General features: G+C 38.0%; 1 protein-coding gene across 6 annotated transcripts in view; it reads right to left on the minus strand.

The window, feature by feature from the left end:
* The window catches only part of DCP1A (decapping mRNA 1A), a 37,570-nt gene that overhangs the window by 8,899 nt on the left and 10,169 nt on the right, over positions 1-18,502 (minus strand). For 5 of the 6 annotated variants that reach the window (XM_030501218.1, XM_030501221.1, XM_030501220.1 and 2 more), the window contains 4 exons: positions 16,573-16,639; positions 10,443-10,581; positions 6,180-6,299; positions 1,402-2,157 (listed from right to left, as the gene is read on the minus strand). In XM_030501218.1, the coding sequence (XP_030357078.1) occupies positions 1,402-2,157; positions 6,180-6,299; positions 10,443-10,581; positions 16,573-16,639 (1,082 nt within the window). The remainder of the gene's footprint in view (positions 1-1,401; positions 2,158-6,179; positions 6,300-10,442; positions 10,582-16,572; positions 16,640-18,502) is intronic. The other variant, XM_030501219.1, reaches the window with a different exon arrangement.

An 18,502-nucleotide genomic window follows, 5' to 3' on the forward strand; every position in this document is an offset into this window, starting at 1 on the left:
CTAGAGAGCTGCTCAGTTTATACTTCTGCAATTTGTACTCCCTCTGCAAAATCGTTCAGACATCTCAAAAAGGTGATCTCTAGTAAAATAATCCTGGCACCTACCAGTAACAGCTACCTTGAAAAATGTCAGGAACAGCAGATTAGAAATAAGGTAATTAGAAAGCACAATAAACACACACGCATTTCCTAAACATTAGGACAGTGATCACTCCCCCTTTTCTGAGGACAGAAAAGCAACAATTTTAAATACAAGGTATTCTAAAATGCTGCTTAGGACAAGTTACAGGCTGAAGAGCTGAGCTTTTAATTGCCTCTCTGTTATGAGGAAGTCATCACCGTATTAATAGCAAACAGCAGCAGCTGAGCCACACATGGCTACCAAAGATCTTGTTAAAACCAAAGCAAGCACTGGGTAATGATAAACCCAAGGAAATTCATGCAGATATAGCTGTAAGTAGTTTTGTCTGGTGTGTTTTATTCTTGCATTATCACTGCAAGATGCAAGAAGACATGATCAAACACTGGCTTAGACTCTATGAACATCAATAAAACATTAACGCAACAAAGCACTACAGAAAGTTACTCCCTTTGGAGAAAAAAATAAATCCAATAACCCAAACTCTTTAATGTCCGTACTACTGAGGTAGCCAATCACTCAGCACAGCAACACTAACTGATAGGAAATAATTTATAACACAAAGCCACAGGCATTAACGTTACAGACTAGCAGAGACATTTTCACTTAGTCTCTCAAAACAAATTTATTGCTTTGGCTGATATTAAGGCATAGACAATAGATTCTCCTCCAAGAAATAAAGTGATACTAGGATAAAGTAAACCAAGGTTATCAATTAAGACAAAATACATTGGTTTACGATCTATTTTACTAAATAACTAACAGTATCTCAATGCAGCCCACAGGTATCCCCAGCAGAAGGGGGTAAAAATTGAGGAGTACAAAACATCCAAAGCAAAATACCCAGAAACAGGAAATTGTTAATTTGTACCTTCAAAAAAAGGTACAGGCCAGACATCCACAGCATCAACTCTCCTAACACTGATCAGTCTGTAAACTTCTGTCCTTTCTCTGATCATCAGTTTTTAGCAGCATTTTTCTGGCACAATTACAGATGAATTCTTTAGGACTTAGTCATCCCCTAACAGCACCAGCTTGAAAAGCTTCCTCCTCTACAGGCAGGTCTGTCACTGATAGCAGATGCTTATGATCTAAAACTAATGGAATTGGATTTCCGAGTTAGCAATTCAATCAATATCCCACAGCAGAAGTCCTTAATTATTTTTAAAAGGTTAATATATAACAGCACATTTTCCAAGGAAAAAAATACACTTAGCCTAAGAACAGTCTAAAGCTTTATGGATATAAAAGCCCACAGAATACCTGAAGGGGAGAGGCTATCTTGCTGTTCAAGGTTGATGGCTTACTGTGAGATTCTTTGAAGCTTTCTGGTGTTGCAAGTTGGCCAACCGAGGCAGAGATGTTTGGTGTTAAGGAAGTCTTAGTGAGAGACTGCTGTTGCGTTTGGTCATGCTGTGGGGTCAACCTGAGTTTCTGGAGAAGATCAACACTTGTATGGGATGTATTTGAGACAGTTCCTGTATTTGCTGATGTCAAGGGTGCTGTAAGGTGACTTTGGCCAGCCATTAGATTTTGTGGAGCGTGGTTCACTTCAGATGGTGGCTGATTCACTAGTGGGGATATCTGCTTGGCAGCTTGCTGCATAACTTGCATTATACTGTTGTTTTGTTTGAGGCCAGGAAGCATCTGAGCAGGGGCAGCTTCCATTGTTGAGGCTGAATTAAGAATAGGGCTTAAACGAACTGAATAGCTTGAAACATTTTTTACATCAGGCTGGGAAACTGAAGCTGGAGGTATTAGCACAGGTGTTAAACATTCTTGCCGATTCAAAGGATTGGCACTGGTTTTAATGTTTTGACTTTCAGATTTCCCTAGTGATTGTTGTATTACTGTCGACTGGTCAAAGGAAAAAGGCAAGAGCAAATTGTGCTGCTCTCTGGCAGAGGCATCAGTCTGCAACTTCTCCATTCTCTCGGGATTGGGATACGGAGCTACAGGCTGTTCCTTTGATACAGAGGTTCCAAACAGTTCCTCCAAAGTCAGATGCTTTTGCCTTGGCTAGAAAGAGAAAAGCAAGTTTTCAGTTTAGAAACATACATACCACTGTGCATCTCCCACTGTCACAATTTCAATAAAACTATGAAAGACAAGTAGGTCAAATGCATTTAAAATACAGTTTGGCTACCAAGTGTGCTCTATTTACATGGATTTTGAAATCCATTTCATTTACAAGGAACATCCTGTCTATGTAAGGTTTTTCTCTACAGCCCTCTATGGATGCATTGTGCAATAGAGGTAAAGAAGGGGGAAGGCTACGGATTCTGTCATTAAGATGGCACCCACCATCTTCGATCAGCCTTAACTACACAGGCCCTTGGGGGGCAGTGGGGAAGAACATCATATGTGTTGAACAAAATCCAGATAGAATTTATAGAGTTGGAAATAACTGAATGGCCTAAAAGATAGCAAAGGAACAGAGAAACCTGAAGGCACACAGCTCATCTAGCAATACACACCTAGACAGTTCTCACCATTTTCCTTAACAAGGCAATAGATGTTGCACGAGGTAAAAGTATGTGTATTGACCTGAACACGTCTATGTGTCTCCTTGAAAAGTTCGTTTATATACACACATTGTAACATCTAACAGTCCTTTAGTATCTCCCAAAAATATACATCTAGCCTACACCACTGACATTGTTAAAAAAAAGTAAATCTTATTTTAAGGATATCATCTTCTTAATATTTTGCTGAGAATATTTTAACATGTGTTTCACTAAAGAGAAAAGAAACAGCTATTAACACCCTTCATCTCAAAATTTTCCTTTATTTTTTCCTTTTCTTTTTTAAAAGGTTCCACAGGACCAGAAGTTATGTAAAACAGCTGGACTATAATATAACATTCTGTTCAGAAGACTGAATGGCCTGCAGCACAATTCCAGGGCATTCTGATGGTATGTCTAAACAAAGATGCTATTTTACAATGACAACTACTGCACCATGACATTGCTATGCTAGCTCTAATTTTACTAGATAAGAGCAGTGAAGGTATGGCAGTACAGGTTGCATGCAAGTAGCTTAACAAAAAAACCTTGAGCTTGAAAGCACATTGACTTCTGCTCAGGTTACTAATCTATACTGTCATTGCTATTACTCCTTTTTAGCTAGCCTAAAGTCAGGCCAACTTCATTTTGCAGCTGAGACATTCTGCAGTTTATAATCCTTGTTAATGATGTTAGGATTCTTCCTAGAAAGTTGCTCTTACTTTTTTCCACTGATCTTACTGTTCTGGAGGCCTGCCCTTCAACTGTAAAGATCCCATTAAGAGAAAAAAAAAAAATCACTATTCCATCTCATTTCAAACTGAGCTTTTCACTTCAGTATGATAAATCGACTATCTTTCCTTTATTACAAGATACATTACAAGAGTCAAGTAATAAACAGAAATGTCTATCATGCTCTGATCCAAGTCAGACTAACCCCTTATGGGGATACAGTCTCAAATGTGAAGTTGATTTCCAGCCTGAAGTATAAAATACATCTTTTGCCTGCCTCATCTTTATCTGAGGTATACTTTGATTGTATCATCAGCTCAGTGTGTTATGAAGACCCTTTCAGCAAGGGCTGCAAAAAGGCAACACAATCAGTTTACTTGATAGGAACAGAGCGCTGCTCAGAGGGCTTCTCCAGAAATCATTTCAGATACATTGAAACTCAAATTAACAGTCAAAGCTGGCACTTCATGATGTTCCATTTCAGTTTTGCTGATGGCTGGCACAAAAACATCTCATGATACAACCAATTTTCATTTTAAACTGCCAAGATAAAAACCTTCAACTTCAGATTATCACAGAAGAGACATTTATTTTTTATTTCCAGATCTGTGATATCTTTAGCATGAGATGAAGTTAGTCATTTAACATGCAAGTGAGACATTTTGGGGGGGGGTTTGGGAATCTCACAGTACTTATCTATGAACACTATTTTTTCATTTCACTGGTCACCTGTTTCAATTAGATGAAATATGTATTTTTACAGTTGTCCTGTAACAGTAGTCCTCCAGTTGTCCATGTTATTAAAAACGTGATTAAGATCAAACATGTTTATTTGAACCCAGTTAACTAGATTTAAAAAGTTATCAGTTCTGTTACCAACTAAATTTTACCAATATCTCTGCAGCTATTATTTTAAATAGGTCAACAGAATTAAAAATATTCCATTTTACCTGTTCTATAAATTTACTATTTCCCTTTTAACTACCTGAGAGCAATTTATTAGAATCTTATCTTTCCAGTTTTCCCTTTACTAGTTATTTGATTTCTGGTCTGCAACTCCATGTGCTGTCAGATGAGGCACTTCAGCCGATTGCTTTCTGACTACATGGAGTGACCCAAAAGAAAATATCTTTTAAAGCAAAGCCTCAGGTGACCCTGGTGCAGGTGTCCAGAGCAGGCGTGCAGCAAGCTGAGCTAGCTGCCAGAGCTCAGGCTCTCGCTTACACTGACCCAAGAGCAGAGGTGCTGCTGAGGGAGTAGAGGGGACTGTGACAGCAAATAATCCCAGCAATCTCCCCACCCTGCATTTTAATCCGTTAACTGTTACTACCCCATTCCCTAAAACAGATTCCTGCCACCCATACCCTCACTATAACCCGTGCTAGAAATTATTACTACCACAAAAGACAAGTTTACAAGTACTAAATGTGAAGTTACACACATTTTCATAGGGCATTTTTTCAGACACTTTTGTGTCATTGCATTAGAAACACAACAGTAAACTATGGCAGGCCTTGCAGCTTACCAAAGACGAGTATTTGCTGAGAACCACTACTGACCTGTCCGTGCCCACTGGGTGTCACTGTAGGCAGGGCCAAGATACTCGGGTGTTACAGGGAATTTGGTTATTGCATAAGTTATTTTTTTTTTCCTAAATTTATCTCTAAGAATTCTTGTATGAAGCTACAGCTTCCCTGTGCAGAAATGCGTACTAGAAAATGGAGCCAGATACTGAACTACTGCAGCCACTCCAGCAATGATAAGAGTATTTTGTAACAAGTTTCCCATGGTTGATAAACAACATCTACATGAAGCAGAGGTTTTTTCACTAGCATTTTTACTGTGGTTTAAACTTTAATTACAGTAGTAACACCAAGCTTTAGAATTTATAGATATTTGGACACATGCTGATTCAACATGTTTTATCTAACACCTGAAACAGATCTCAACACCTGTTTTACTACAATTTGAGCAACATCCCTCCCAAACAACACTCAATTTTTTATTCCCTGCTCCCCTTCCCCCCCCCAGTATTTCTCTTCGTGCAGAGGAAGGAATATACTGTCAGAAAGTTCTTAACATGGGAAAAAACCCTCCAAACAACACTATTCCCCTGCCACTAACAAAACAAAAAACTCCAAAGCAAAGCAACACACACTTTTTCCACAATCTAAGTGTGAAGGAATCAACCAAGCCAACTGATCCCATTACCAAACATAGAAGTCATACAAGCAGAGGTTCAATGCAAGCTGCAGAAGTGTGGGAGAAGACAGATAAAAACACTTGCAGTTACACCAATGAGAATTCGGTGCTGCCGTGACTGAAGCTATTTCTTGGTTAACAATTCACTGTTAATTTAACAGGACTGCAGCTTTGAAGGCAGTAGAGACAAACCTTAAGTAAAAATCTCAGATGTGAGAAAACAGGGCTTAAGTTCATGTGTGAAAGACTGCAACTGATGCCATGTTCAGTTCAATAATATGGCAGAGAGAATTTTTTCTTGCCTCGGGGCACTGCAAGTGATCCTTCACATTACCATGGACTGACTTCTTCCAGAATCCAAGTTAGCCCATTTAAACATACTCGGATATTCACAGTAATGTGGACAGAATCTTGTATTTTTAAATGCTAGCTCAAAGACAGAAGTCAGGATACTAAAAGTCTCCAAACACATTAGTTTATTCAAGGTGATAATACACTCAGCAGACAACACTGCAAGCATGCCAAGAAATACATATTTTGATACCAAAACAAACTACTAAATTAAAAAAAAGAAGCACCTTTTTACAGTTGGATGGCACATACCTGCTCCTGCACTTGTAATGAAGTTTTCTGTTCCGAAGGCTCTGTGCTTTCTGGCTTTGGAGGATTTGCATTTTGTTGCATTCCAGAACTTGATATAATATTTAAATCATTATTCTGATTCTGCGGGTAAAAAAAAAAAAAAAAAAAAAAAAAGGAAAAACATTAACACAAATAGATGACTTTAAGTACACATTTACCCACTGCTACAATCCCGTTCACATGGCACTTTGAAATACAGAAACCAGTACTCTGTCCATTGTCTGTAAGACACTGTGGAATTCATGAATTTTAGGAAACAAAAATCATACAAAGACATCCACCATTTAGTGCATAGTCATAAAGCTTTTACTTTTTATTATAAATGAAAAAAACCTAACAACTGGCTTCATACTTTCTTTGCCAAGAAGGAAAAGGATATAAAAAAGGCAGGCTTTTCTACATCCTGTATCTGCAGTAGCTGCTAATGAGGAAGTTCGCTGCACTTCATTAATTCCAGAACCCCAACTAGAAACAGCTTAAAAAAAACCAACCCCTGTCAGAAATCATCCTGAGTGGCTGGGAGAAGAGCCTGTCACCAACTTATTTCCACCAGCTGTAATTAACCACATATGTGTATTTTCAGAAGGCGCTAATTTGGTTTTCTGCGAACAAGGTGAAACCAGACAAGAGCTACATTGTAACAGACAGTATGTTTACAGATCGAATTGACTTTCATCTTTAATAAATATATGCATAAACAAGCACAGAAATTGTATTACAGTTTCAATCACCAGTGAAAACACCCAAACTGTAGAACTGTCAAGCTTTCAATAGGTAAACTAAAGCTTATGCACCTGATACAGCTGAACATTAGCATAAGACACCATGATTGCTCTGGTTGCTTATAGTAACAAAATATGGGTTAAACTTTTACCAACATGTTAAAAACCAAACTGAGCTCTATTACTCTTTTATTTTCAGTTTCTAAATGAAAGCGATAAATCAAAAAACCAAGACTATATGTTGTGATTTAGGGGCAGGGATGAGAAGCAACTTCTCCATCTTTCTGGCTTTTAGCCACTGACTTGAAGGCCAAAGCCCTTTGTGCCTGAACTATTGGATGCCTTGCGGTTACCAAAATAAAAATCAAACAAAGCATAGTTTTGTTTTCACTAGAGGATGAGCTGCAGTATGTTTCTGTGCTCACAGTGAAATACATCCACAAAACACCACACTATAAAAAGCATCCATTCACCTCGTTTAAAAAAAAAAAAAAAAAAAAAAAATCTCAGCATTCATTCATTTTCACATATGGACCTGATGTAGTGAGTACTTGAAGGATTAAGCTGATTTGGAATCCTAGATTAAATCACTCAGACCTTCACAAATCTCTTTTTCACTCTCTCTGCCCCTTTCTCACGCTGACACTCTGCCAATCTCATGTGGGCTGCACACAAGGATTACGGTATGATCCATCTGGAATGTACCAGGCAGATAAATACTTTCTACTCCTAAATACAAATTCATGCACAATTACTGACTGCCATAAAATAATAATAACAACATTAAGGCAGCAAAGGTCTCTCAAAGCCACCTCCAAAGCCAGTTGGTTATTTAAGTTAACATTGACATACTTTGGCTACAACGAATTTCAGAATTAACATGCCAGACATTTGTTGCTAAAGCTGAGGTGATCAACAGAACATTCCTTCAAAGAAGTTTGCTTGAAATGTGACCAACATTGTTCAATTCTGTTTATCTGGCAACTTTTACATATCTACAGTCATAGGCCATGGCATTAAGTTGGAACAGATGCAGTTGACACAAAAAGGCAATCAAGTAATAATTCTAGTTTCACTAATGTTCTAAAGCATCAAGAAATAAACACACCCACCAACAAATGAAGACCAAGACACAACCCCTCCAATTATATAGCAGCTCTACTGTAGTCCATGCCCTGCAGATTTCCCTAGTGTATTACAGGCGCCACAGACACTGGCTGTCCACCACAAAATCTGTATACCATTGCCTGTTTATCAGTATTTTGTCTACAGAGATTCAGCCATGACACTTAGGAACTATGTTTCTAGCAAAAGCTTTTCAGTACTCACATGGAAAAGATCTGAAAATTAGGAGAGGAGAAGCAGGAATAGCTGAAGTAATTTTTAAGAGCCATCTGTTGGAAACGTGTATTATCCAATATTGCAAGGACAAAGAGGGAGGAAGGCTTCATCACAACCTAAGAGAGCACTACCAAAACAGGCAGTTCCTGTGGTGTGTGGTTTTTTTCTTCCCCAAAGGCCTTCAATTACTTCAAATCTATCACAGTTGATACAACACTGAAAGATGAGTCATTCAGGTTTTGATGCTTCCTCCTGTGCCCTTACAAAAGCTGCTACTTCCACAACGCTGGCCTTTGTACAAAGACACCTTGTCCCTGAACAGCACTGATGCTCAGAGAATCAGAAACATTCTTTTTTCCTTTTTTTTTTTTTTAAATCTGTATTTAAAGCATTGAACAAACACATCATTGATTTTCAGAAACTACTATCTAGCCCAGGTCACATACATTGTATGGTTTGTCACATTTTACCTGCCCTCAACTTACATCAGAAAGTGATAAGTTAAATTGGCTCATGCAAGGCTTAATCCACACATTTCTTCCTTTCTCCTGTAACAATCTAGAATCCTACAAAGACTCAAACCTCAAGTACTCAAAGGAACTCTGCTGCACAAGTGACTTCTGGAAGGAATCAAGCACTATACTCATGTGCCAAACAACTCTTCTCCCACCAGTACAGCCACAAAACCCCAGGCCACAGCTCTGCAATGTCATACATTATTCTGCTGTTGCACATTCTTGTATTATTGTACTTGCAGAGAGGCATGTTCAGAATTCTTGTTTCCTTTTTTCAGTCTCCCACATATTACCCTTATATTTGTCCTGGATGTATGAATTTGGTCCTCAAGCCTACGTACAGTAGCTCTTTCCTAAGAGAACTAATACTCTCCATTACGTAAATCTATGAATTTAGCACTGACAAAAGACACCAGACTCATCCTTCTGAAGTCTATTAATTCATTAAAACAACAGACACAGAAGAGAGAAATAGTAAACTGGGGAACAGGATAGCAGAACAGTATTGTTATACTTCATGTACAGCTATTAAAATTAGGCTTCCCAGAGTCTACAAATCTACTGAATGACTGAATCTCTGATCTCTAATATTAGAAGATGTCTTTTGAGACTAAGAAGAGAGAGACACTGTTGGGTACAATTTTTATTTTCTATTCCCAGAAACAAAATTTGGATCACATGATGAGCATTCAACCTATCTTGCCTGAAATCAGAGACTGTTTCCTAGTACAGTGTACTTGAAGGAGGGAACAAGACATCCATCTGAAAACAAGGCTACTGAAACAAGGGCAGAAAATGCCTGCTCTCTAAACAAAACACAGGTGATATGTTAAAAACTAGTTTCCAGATAGGCTTAATAATTCATACAACATGTAAATCCCATGCTGTTTTAAAACACCAATTTTTCCCCACACCATCCCTTCTCTTTAAGTCATTCTACATCTGTGCTTGTATCACAGGCAGGGGATAGTTCACAAAGTTTCTGGGCTTCTGATACATTATTTGACATGCCAAAACATTTTAGTGTGCAGCTCAATGAATGCTCTCGATTATGGCATGAATCACAGCCCATCTCCTCCAGTGACTTTCAGTACGCAGGAAAAAAAATGAGAATCCAAGTTGTCAGCCAATATAAGAAACATTTAAAATAAGGAATTTCAAGATGACAAAAGCAGAGGTGGTCAGTGGTACTGAACATCTGCAGTGTCACAGGTACCTATTCTTTCATGTTTTCTTTGACAACAAACACACAAAACAAGATAGTAGATAAGTACTGAGATGGAGCAGCCCACACAGCTGTTTTCAAAAAACATTTTGGTGTGGCTGCATCTCCAGGTATCTGTTTTTAAAACTGTATTTTCCCCCCCTCCCCCCAAAAGGAGGCAATTCAAACATCACAGTATACAGGCTCATTAAATTACAGATAAGGTGCATTACTTTGCAATCCTGGGTAAGAGGGTGTTGCATAGGACAAGACATTTATTCTCTACCATGTCTCTCTCAGAATTCACAGGGAATACTACTACAGTGGACTCCATATGATATCTGAAGCCCCTTATTCAGAAGTAGAAGTAGTGTTTTTAGTTGTTTATAAGGTTAGCGGAAAAGAAAGAAAAAGGGTGGGTGGGAAGAAAATGTTTCCTTACTCGTTCATATTCATCCTTGGCTTTACTAAGCATTTCCAGGATGTCAATGGGCTTGTTTTCATTGCAGCCATTGGTTCTGGTAGGACTTTTTCTGTCCTGGGAAACTTGCTGTGATCTCTGAGCTTCTTGTTCTACCACTCTGTAACGGGAAAGAAGAAACAGGGTTAAAGAATTTTATCTAGAATTAACATCTTGCAAAAAGCAGTAAAGAAAAAGGTAGTCCCAGCATATTAACACATTTTGTTCTGCCTGAATAAAAGCCTAACACATAGTTGTCCAAAGTTACACAGGCTTTCATTTGCTACAAGGTTTATACAAGTCAAGTTGTCAAATGGTCTGTATGATTTATCTCCAATGCAGACAGCACTGGTCTGTCTCTCACAGAGTTCGCCTACAGTAAATACTACTTCTGTGAAACTGTCATGTTCAGACATTTTCACTATAAAATATGTGGACATCCAAGCATGCAATATACAAAGAGCACATGTATTATACCACAGACTTACTTCCTAACATGCTTTTTCTCCATATTTAGCCAAGTGAAGCCATGTTATTCAACAAAATCAATTACAACACAGTTCTGATTCAGGACGAGGCCTACCATTATACAACACCACAAAGACAGTGGGAAAGAAGAGCTGGCTCACACCAGATGTCTCTGGAGTCAGCCTGCAAGGAGGCTTACAGCAAATCACCTCTTACTCCCCCACTTCAGGCTCTGGAAAGATCGACAAACCATTTTCTTCTTTAGCTGTTGTCATTCCAATGACCTGCAGGTCTGGAACACATACTTTCCTCTGGCCTTTGGTGCCTACAGTTCATTCACCATTTCTACTCCACCCCTACCTGCCTCAAGTGTCAAAAACCTTCAGTTTAAAAGATGGCTAAGACATGCAAGAAGATGTGTACCTGGTACGTTTCTCTAATAAAAGTAAAGGCAGCATATACTTCTACTCCTAATCCATTCGCAATTCACAAGATATACACGGCTGTGCAATGCACTAAAGCTTATCCTCTTGAAATAAACACACACCAGCCTGTAATCCCTTCTTTTTTAAGCCTGCATTAATGAAATATGTTAAGAAAAAACAAGCACAGTAAACAGGGCAGAGCTCTGGAGCTGGCATGGCACTTGAGACCTCTCGAGCTGTGAAACTAATGGCTGATGGGGGAGCCAAAAGGTGCCATCATAACAATCACAGAAAGTGCCAATCATTCCAGCCTCCGGTTTCTTTGGGTCAGTTCGGAGTCCGGACAAACTGTAGACTTTAGAGACTGTAATTAGATATTTATGTGCACCTCTATGTTGCCATTTCTGGGCAAAAAAATAGTTCAAGTTTTGGAAGTTTCTTTCCAGTTTTCTAGCAACCAAACCTCTTCACGTCACTAGAGTTTAGCTGTGTTTATTTGAAGAAGGGTTGGATTTGGCTTTTAATAATTCAACATTGCTTTTGAAATTACTTTGAAAATTTTAACTCATACCAGCTGCTTATTTAACCAGGTTCTCATTATTAGTACAGCTTTTTCTGTCTGTAAGCAAGCATTCACCTGCAAATGGTAACTCAGAACAGGGAGGCCAATCTACACTGTCTGACAATTTCTAAGAACTGCACTATGTGCTCGTTTGGATGAAGCAGTTCAATACTGTACAAATGTTTCTATGGTGACACCCTGAGAGAACATTTTGTTCCAGCACCCCACGCCATCATACAGCCCTGACTTAGGACCTGTCTAAACTCAACTCCAAAACTAGGGGTGAGAAAGGGCAAGGTAAGAGAATACTCGAATACTTTGCTGAGATTTTAAGTGTCGACCTAATTGTATCAGAAAAATAAATACTTTAGTTAAGGGGAAAATTCTTTTTTTTAATAACAAACTACCCTCTCATGCAGATAAGTGTCTAATAGCTCTTCCTCCATCTTCTGTCTTGTGCAGGTTACACTCAGATGGTGGTGATGGGGTAAATGTGAAACACTATACCCCCAAAACTCCCTGCAACACTGTCCCACTTTTAGCTTGCTGCCTGTATCTCAGAAGCCAGTTTGGGTCTGACTGTTGAAACAGGGTAAAACAAGCCTGTAAACTAACCTATAACTAACTCCCCCTATGAATTTATATGTCAGAATGCAATAGTTTCACAAATATTTGAAAACTCTAGTTTCTGTCCTACTGCATCTAGAAAGTTAATCCCTTAAACAATCATCTTGACCCAAACTAATTCCTTTAGAAGTCAGGAGTTCAATGACTCCCATTATGGGGTTTTTTTCCCTTTTTATTTCAGAAAATTCTAGATTTTTTTTTTAAAGGAAAAATTTCTGTAAATTGGAAAGCTTTGCTGAGGAAAAATTCAGCTAATGCAAACCTGTACACTGAGCATGCTCTCTACACAATCCAGGATTAAATCTCTTTTTTAAGCAAGGCCTGCTGTTTCCTTCCATTATATCAGGCAGAGCAAGAGGCACACATTCCTCCAGGGATAGTTGCTGCCATGACAGTTTGTGTAAGAGTATCTGCAGTTACAGCATTGAAAATATACCTGGCACAACCTCACTGGAGGGAGTGGGGTGGGGAGAGGGAGAGAGAGAGAGAAAGAGAACGTGAGAAGTGAAGTCTGTGATTGCAAAGCCTACAAACACTAACTTACTTTTCTTTTGAAAGATAAGCCACCAAAATATAAATGGATGGTCTGCAATCTTGTTAACTCAGTCTGGCACAATAAGGTCAAGTTAAACCACAGGAAAGAGAGTACAAATCTCCTTGAAGCCTTATATGGTTGTGTTTCTGAAGCTCAGAGGTACAATAAAGGCAGTGCTCTTTCCTATCAGTAATAAAACCCCCACCTAAACAAAAGGGTGAAAATCCAAATTTCCACCTAAGACAAAACTATGGAACAAAATTAATGCTCCTGGAAGACAATGTATTTATTTCAAAACCTACTGAACTAAACCTGATGGAGCCTGCTGCCATGTCCTGAAATGCAGCTTTCCTCCTCTAAGATTCAATTTTATTCAATTAAGTTAAAGAGTATATTTAAAGTTTTCTTAAATACATCTTTCATCCTAGGATGAAGTAATTCCTGCAATTTCAGCCTCCCTCGCATAGAGAAGCACACAAAAGTATCAACATTTCTACCTTTTTCTGACTGCCTCTACACATCCTGGGGGAGAGAAAGCTTCATGTTTGTGGAAATATATGTCAGCAAAATAGTATCAATCCACTTTTCAGCAAGTTTCTAACAGCAGCCTTAGAAGTGCAGCTTTTCCATCCTACAGTAATATGCAACTAAAATGTCTTCATTTTCCCCAATATGAACCTTTAGATACTCAGAAGCTATAATGTGTGTAGTACCAAACAAAGTGGGATTTCATTCTACAGCGCTCATTCAACAAACACAAGGAAATAGACTTACTCGAAATACCTTTCTTAGTACAGAAAGAGCCTCTGCCAATACTTTTGTTACCCTCAAACCAATACACAACTTTAAAGGAAAAAAGAAATAGAAGTATTGAAACATTCAGTGATCCAATAATGAAGATGACTTTATGAAAAAAGAAAAAAAGCGCTCAGATAATGAAAGACTTACTACTAGTACTTACACTAGCTAAGGTCACTCAATACCCTTTCTGACCAAGTTAACAGCAGCAAAGACAAAAAATCATACTAAAGTGAGGTCCTAGCCAGCTCAACAAAATTTACCTGTCTGTATTCAGTCAATATCCAGTGTACACATTTGATTTCTCTAGATCCACTTCCATTAAGTTTGAAGTAAAAAAGCTCAATACATGTTCCCCAAAGTCTGCTTGATACATTAGCTCTAATTTCAGTTTCAAAGATACTTGTAATCCAGTCATTCCAACACCTACCATAAAAAGTTCCAACATTTGAAAAATGCATTTCAGCTTTTTGACCTTCCAAAATAATTTGTAATCTCATAAACTTTCTAGAGTGCTGAGACGCTACAGTCACAAGAGCATGTGAGTATCTGCACCATGAACAGGGTGAAGCAGTAACACCACCTTTGGCACTTCTGTGTGTCAATAAAGCTGCAACACAGGTATTAGGGACCCAAGAAAAGGCAGGCTACAGTAGTTTGCAAAGGAGATGACAATAAAGCTTAGATTATTCCCAGACTGACTTTAGATGACCCTGCTGGGTCACGGTTATTTCCAGAATATTACAGAACCCAGCAAAAAGGTTACATGTGCTTTATGGACTGCTATGCCATGGCTAGACCGCTCTGTTACCTGATTACACTTTTAAAGATCCCTGAAGCCTTCTAGTAAATTCATGCTATAGGGACTAGGTTTAATAGCAAATGAACTCAAGTTTTGCTATATGACACTTCCATCTGCACTGTAGCTGCACATGACAGAGTTCAAAGAGTTCAGCTTTCTCTCCCACTTCAAACACCAGTTGTTGTCTTAAAAGGTGCATTAAAATAAGCAAGCCACGGCCATCTGATGCTCTGCTTATACAAAGGAGAGGCAACAGCCATTTTCTTTGTTTTGGTAACAATTTCCAAGAGTCAGTTTCACACAATTGTTTCCAATTAACCCTTAGAATCAATCGTACTATTTGGAAAAGCCAAATAAGAGCAAAAAGTTCAATGCAGCTGGGAAGGGAGGAGCAAGAAGTGGGAAATGGGAACTGTATACACTTATAAAGATGAGAGAAAAGAAAAACAAGAATTTAGAAAGAGATCTTCTTATCATATATCAAAATCCATAATTTGTGTTGTCTTACATGGCTTCTGTGGGGAAAAACCAAAATAACACAAAGCAAAAACCTCAGACCAAGAAATTAGAATTCTGATTAAGTATATGGAAACTAGTCAAAGTGTTGGCCAGTCTTCGAGTTTTGTCTGTCTTCAGGATGTCCCAACTTGCAAGACACAACATGCTGATTAAGGCATGCAACAGAAAAGAAAGTTCAGGAAAGATAGTGAAGAAAAACACAGGAGAGAACAAGGAATGACAAGATATTCTGTGCAGTACATTTGCATTTTGCAGTTCTGCATCTTTCCTAGTGTAACTATCCTATCAAACAGTTCAAGCGCCTTCCTTTTGTAAGGACACTGAAGATTTGCTGAAGTTAATTCTCATCCTTTTCTATTAGTAAAACATCTTGGCTTAATCTGCAAGGCAGCTCCCCTGAAAGAACAGAGAGGTGCAAGAACAGCCTCCAGTCACAGCGTTTCAAAGACTTTATGCCACATCATCAACTCAACCAGTTCCAGCCTCCTTTGACCTCTGTTGCTCTGCAGGCTGAAGCTCTCCAGCTGTGCAACCATTAACAGTCAAGATACACTAGCTACACTGCTGCAGCAACAGCAGCTTCAACAAACTAACAAACCCAAGTTATTGCAAATACAGTCTCTTAAAGTTTCTTTGAGAGCACTTCAGAATTTCTCCTGCTGCATGACATCTCTAGGAGCCCTTGGAACTACAAACTAAGAGCAAGTGACATGGCAGCTTCACAAACCAACTTTATCCCCAGAGGGGAAGAAAAAAAATAAAAGGGGAGGGGAAATTCAAACAAATAAAAAAAAAAAAAGGGGGAAAAAAAAAGAAAAACTAAAAAAAAAAAAAAATAAAATAAAATCAATCAATCCAGAAATTAGCAACAAGCTCCTATTATTTCATAGTTTTCCTTATCCTCCCAACATTGCTTTAATTCTGTAAGATTCCACCTACTTCTCCCACTATTCTCCAACCCTTCACGAGTCAGAAATAATAACTAAGCCTCAAAAACAAAACACTCCACAAATGCAAACAAAAACAAGTCCACCACCAGACCACAAAACTGACCAAAAAAACCATTGCCATCATTTATTGGATTACACTTTCTGCAGAGAATCTTTTGCCAGCACTCCTATACAAAACAAACTAAACAGTGCTCACACTTGCTTTCATTGGAGAATGCCAACTAATGCTTAAACTGAACTTTTTTTTACCCCTTAACTGAAACTTTTAAGGCTGTAGTTTTTTTTAACAGAAACCCAGCATTCTGATTACTAAAAACCCTGTTACTATACTAGTTAAGGAAAAAAAAAGCCAAACATGTTCACTAGGTTCACTATTTTTCTGTATTGCATAAAAGAATTACAGAATAATAAGACCACAGTACTTACTTAGCCATGAGTTTTGCTATTCGATGACAGTCATTCTTGTCGTAAAACCAGATACTGTAAATTGACACTTGAAAATAAGAAAAAAAAGTGCAAGTGTAAGACAAAGGTTTTTTTTTTTTTTTAAATCAAATCAGTAGGAAAAAAAAAAATCCCTTAGATCTGCAACATATGAATTACCATCAGTTTCCACTCAATACTCTGTGTGGCTGACTAGCATTTATAAAGTAATCAGAAATAGCACATGTGCAAACACAAATCCAACTTCAGACAGATTAAATGCAAGAACTACAAAATGTTGATACTGTTTGTAACTAAAAGTGACAGAAAAATGAAGTTTTAACTATCAGATGCCTTCTCACTACAGTTGCAACCTTCTGTTTCGAATTACTGACTTTACCATTTAAACTAGGCTAAAGAATATCCTTTCTATTTTTTAAGCACTCGTTTTTAAATTTGTCAATTTTTGAAGGTCAACAAAAATATTAAAGTTGGAGTTACAGTATGATAGTTTAGTCAGAGGCTTTCTGGTAGTTTCCCTCTCCAAATTCTTTTGGTAAAAGAAGTACTTGTATAGGAAGGATACAGTACCAATGCTCCAATCATACTGTCACATTCATGGAGCAGCTTAAATCTAGATTCAAATTGAATCCTACTCTTTGAGGGTATCAAGGACAAACCAATGAGGGCAAAAGGGTTCCAGCTCAGCAAAACACTAAGCCCCATTCTGGCTTTCAGAATGGTTAAAATTCCACTGAAATTCCACAGAGTTAGAGCCTGAAAGATACTCCATCAGAGGGAGAAACTTTGTCAGTAGTACCATGTGCTATTTCTTCATCAGCAATCCCACTTCAAAGAGGTCCTTTTTTCCTCCCCACACTCATCTCTTCCCTGTCCCCACAGTAGTGCCAACACAACAAATTGCAGAACTCTTTTCAGAGTTGTACTTAATCCAACCCACAAGACTGGTTATTTTAAATCTCAGTTCACCTATGAAGTTTGTCAATGCACAGTGTGCAAGTACATTAAACTTCACATATGTTGCCGTTAAAATATTTTCATTTCTGAAAAGGTGCTTTTAGCCTTTTAAAACCTCATGTTTATACTGCAGTCCCTGCCAATGTTTTTATGAAGTTGAAATCACAGATTATAAAAAAAAAAGATTTAAAGTGAAAGTGTGTTTAAAAAAAACTATACAACATTTTCCAGCCAGATGTAGTTACTTATTTCAAAGTGATATCTGCACATCTCCCTTCCCCACCTTCTTTTCCTGCTCAAAATAGTCAAAAATCCCAAAGTTCACTCAAAATCATTTCAAGCCATGGCAACGACAGCAATTATTTACCAAACTTTTTTCCTAGATGTTCCAGTTATCCCAGGCTTACTGTGTTGGACCAAAACCCTCAAGCAGTCATGCCCACACTTCATTTCTATAGCAATATCCTAAGACAAACTGAAGTTGTACTTGACTTTTTTTATTAACAACTATATTCATTTGGGTATTTGTTTCAAGTTACAGTTTAAGTAACAGACAACAAAGCTTTTCAAGACATAGACAAAGAAATCAATATAGCACAATTTAAGGAACTTTCTTCTTACAAAAGACAAAACAATAAAAAAAGCACTTCAAACATGTAGCTAATGCTTATGAAATATTTACTAATATTTACAGTTTACTACAACTGCATTGTCTACTGGATAGAAACCTGAAAATGTTTCTAGTTTGAGCTACTTCTGTAGTCATGTAGCATACTTTAGCACTGAAGAAAAGCTCTTTCCCTTCCCTGACTTCATTATCAGACGAACTGCCAAGAGAAGAAAGCTTCTTCAAAAGCATACTTGCCGAAGAAATGAAGATAAGGAACCTATAATGATATCTTCCTGGGACAAATGATAAAAGTCACACTCAATTCTGCCAGAAACAGGCCTACAC

This window comes from Strigops habroptila, chromosome 11 (assembly GCF_004027225.2).
Source record: "Strigops habroptila isolate Jane chromosome 11, bStrHab1.2.pri, whole genome shotgun sequence".
NCBI lineage: Eukaryota > Metazoa > Chordata > Aves > Psittaciformes > Psittacidae > Strigops > Strigops habroptila.